This window comes from Pyxicephalus adspersus, chromosome 1, assembly GCF_032062135.1.
Source record: "Pyxicephalus adspersus chromosome 1, UCB_Pads_2.0, whole genome shotgun sequence".
Lineage (NCBI taxonomy): Eukaryota > Metazoa > Chordata > Amphibia > Anura > Pyxicephalidae > Pyxicephalus > Pyxicephalus adspersus.
The window spans coordinates 116,207-119,539 of record NC_092858.1 but is presented as its reverse complement, the minus strand read 5'-3'; the positions used below and the strand labels follow the sequence as shown (position 1 = coordinate 119,539).

The following is a 3,333-nucleotide window of genomic DNA, read 5'->3' as shown; positions in this document are numbered from 1 at the left end:
CAACAATGAGGGGTAAGGGGCTAAAGAGACGGACAGAGTGGACTTCAAATGAAGTGAAAATGAGAGAGGGTGGGGTAGAAAGAACTCTGTATGTACACTCTGTCCGTCTGTTCATCCAACATCCATCTGTCCGTCCATTCATCCAACATACGTCCATCCAATATCTATCCATCTGTCCATCCTTTTATCCATCCATCCATTCGTCCATCCATCCATTAATCCAACAACCATCTATCCGTCCGTCTGTTCATCCAACATCCATCCGTCCGTCCACCCATCCATCCAACATCCATGCAACATCCGTCCGTCCATCCATCCAACATCCATCTGTCCGTCCACTCATGCAACATCCATCCATTCGTCTGTCCATCCATCATCCATCCATCCAACATTTATCCATCTGTCCATCCTTTTATCCATCCGTCCAACATCCATCCATCATTCCAACATGTTCGTCCATGCATCCAACATCCGTCCGTCCATCCATCCATCCATCCATCCGTCTGTCCATCCTTTTATGCATCTATCCAACATCCATCTGTCTCTCTATCCATCCAACATTCATCCGTCTGTCCATCCGTTCATCCAACATCCATCCATCCAATATCCATCCATCTGTCCATCCTTTTATCCATCCATCCAACATCCCATCGTCTATCCATTAATCCAACAACCATCCATCTGTCCGTCCGTTCATCCAACATCCATTTATCCGTCCGTCTGTCTATCCATCCATTCAACATCCATCCGTCCATCTGTCCATCGTTTTATCCATCCATCCAACATCCATCCGTCTGTCCACCCATCCAAAATTCATCCATCCGTCTGTCTGTTCATGCAACATCCATCCATTTGTCCACCCAACATCCATCTCTCCCCATCCATCCTTCATTTTTCCCATCCCCATCTTCCTTCATCCATCATTTCAAGAAAAGGGTCAGTTGTTTGGCAGCCTCTGTATTTTGTAATTGCTGCTATAAGAACAGTTTGAAGTGAATCACTGCTGTCTAATCTCTGTCTTTGGCTCGGTGTACTTTTTATGCTGTGTACAGAGCTCAGTAGCTGCAGCTATAATAGAGATTGATGTATTTACTGGTGATAGCTGTGAAAATTCTGCTGCGGAATATTGACACTACATGCAGCTCACACAGCGATGACCTGTTTCCTCCATCAAGTGGCACTGCTGAATAATTACCTTTTGTTGTACACAAATCTCAGTAGCTAAAGTTCAGCAATGTAATAAAATCTGCAGATTGATGTATTATTGGTGACTGCTGTAAAGATGCTGCTGAGGAATATTCACACCACATACAGCTATCACAGTTTCTTCTATTCTTGGCTCTTCTCCTACAATTTGCTTTGATCTGTGACCAGCACAGCATTGGGGAATTGGCACCAATTGTAGACTGTAGAGGATTTAGCTGCATGTTTTGTGCTCAGTATTAATGGATGTTTTTGTATTTTTAGGCGTTCTGCCGGCTCAGGGAAGATTTGCCTACAAACTGATGAACGACCTTTTTGCAAACTACTCCAATGCTTTGCGACCGGTTGAGGACATGGATAAGGCCATGAACGTCACCCTGCAGGTCACCCTATCCCAGATCATCGATATGGTACAGTCACCATACAGGGATGCTGTAAATTGGTTTAGGGCAGTCCACCCCAATATGTGTACTGGTGTATGTTTGAGGTGGAACACCCAGTACAGATAAGCACCTCCAGAACTCCAGAGAGAAAGTTTGGGGTGCAGGAGAACCCAGAAAACAGCCGCCATCAGTCTCAAGGGGTAAATTCACCTCTTGAACACAAAGCAATCTGTTCATTTACCCTCTGCGAGCTTTAGAATAGCAGCCTGACAACAAAATACTCTGATGGGGAGTGCTAACAAAACACAGACAGCGCTCTATACCATATACACTGCATCATTACCCCGGTCAGCCTCCCCTGCCGTGTCCCCGGTCGGCCTCCCGCGCCGTGTCCCCGGTCGGCCTCCCGCGCCGTGTCCCCGGTCGGCCTCCCGCGCCGTGTCCCCGGTCGGCCTTCCCCCGCCGCGTGTCCGGTCGGCCTTCCCCCGCCGCGTGTCCGGTCGGCCTTCTGCGCTGTTTCCAAGGTCGGCCTCCCGCCCCGTCTGCCTCCTGCACCGTGTCCAAGGTCGGCCTCCCCCACCCTGTCACCGTGTCCCATAACAGCCTCCTCCACCATGTCCCAGAGAAGCTTTCTTCTCAATGTCCTCGGCCTCTTTACCCATCGTGTCCAAGGTCAGCCTTCCCCGCAGTGTCCCTGGTCAGCCTCCTGCGCCGTGTCCAAGGTCAGCCTCCTGCGCCGTGTCCAAGGTCAGCCACCCTGTCCGCGTCCCTGGTCAGCCTCCCCCGCCGTGTGCCCAAGGTCAGCCTCCGGCGCCGTGTGCCCAAGGTCAGCCTCCCGCGCCGTGTCCCCAAGGTCAGCCTGCCCCGCCGTGTCCCATAGCAGCCTCCCCCACCATGTCCCAGAGAAGCTTTCTTCTCAATGTCCTCGGGCCCTTCTTTTTCCTAATCTGGGGTAAACTCAAAGAACTGTCATGCTACCCGGCCCTCCTCTCTAGGGCAAGTAAAGGGGAGACCCCAAGCTATTCCCAACCAAACCTTCTGGGCTGGCTCTGTAGACTCCCCACTGTCTATCCACTCCCCAGGCTCCACCCCTGAGAAACCCCCTATGAAATAGGGTGGAGCTAAGGACCATTGCTCATTCAGGATTGGCTGTTCCCTCCCATCTGGTGACACGCCTCAGGGGAAAGCAATCAATCCTAGAGCTACGACATACCTGTAGAAAGCAGAAACCTAGACACAGCTTGGAATCGAGACACTGATCAGCAAATGGCGGGAAATCTCCCCACTGAAGCCACAGGCGCCAATGGAAACACAAAAGGGTCATTGAACTGGACACCCGGATTCACCATGTCAGGGAATCTTCAGAGAACAATGACAGGTCCCTCACAGCGGGACCAGACAGGGCATAGGTGACATTCACAGGTGTTAAATCATTCATTGTATATTCACACACATTTACTGTACTTACCGTTTTATAAATGGGCCCCTGTGGTATTTTGTGTTGTAATAAAGCTGCAAATGTTCTCTGAAAACATAGAAATTGTATACATGGGTGAATGTTCATTTTAGTTATGGATAGTGGGGGTGGGGGTTAGACCCCTTGTTAGCTTTCTGACCCCTATAAAATAATGAAGCCACCAGGATCAGCCTGACAATACGGCAACAAATATTTTCAGAGATGGATTAGCAGGTGACAGCATTTTCATGATATCTGGGGTGCACGGAAATCCCCAATTACCCCCCCCCC

At 50.0% G+C, this 3,333-nt stretch overlaps 1 protein-coding gene across 1 annotated transcript in view; it reads left to right on the top strand.

Annotated features, from left to right (window-relative positions):
- The window catches only part of CHRNA10 (cholinergic receptor nicotinic alpha 10 subunit), a 36,937-nt gene that overhangs the window by 13,185 nt on the left and 20,419 nt on the right, over positions 1 to 3,333 (top strand). Inside the window, exon 2 of the mRNA XM_072399900.1 lies at positions 1,468 to 1,613. Within this exon, the coding sequence (XP_072256001.1) occupies positions 1,468 to 1,613 (146 nt within the window). The remainder of the gene's footprint in view (positions 1 to 1,467; positions 1,614 to 3,333) is intronic.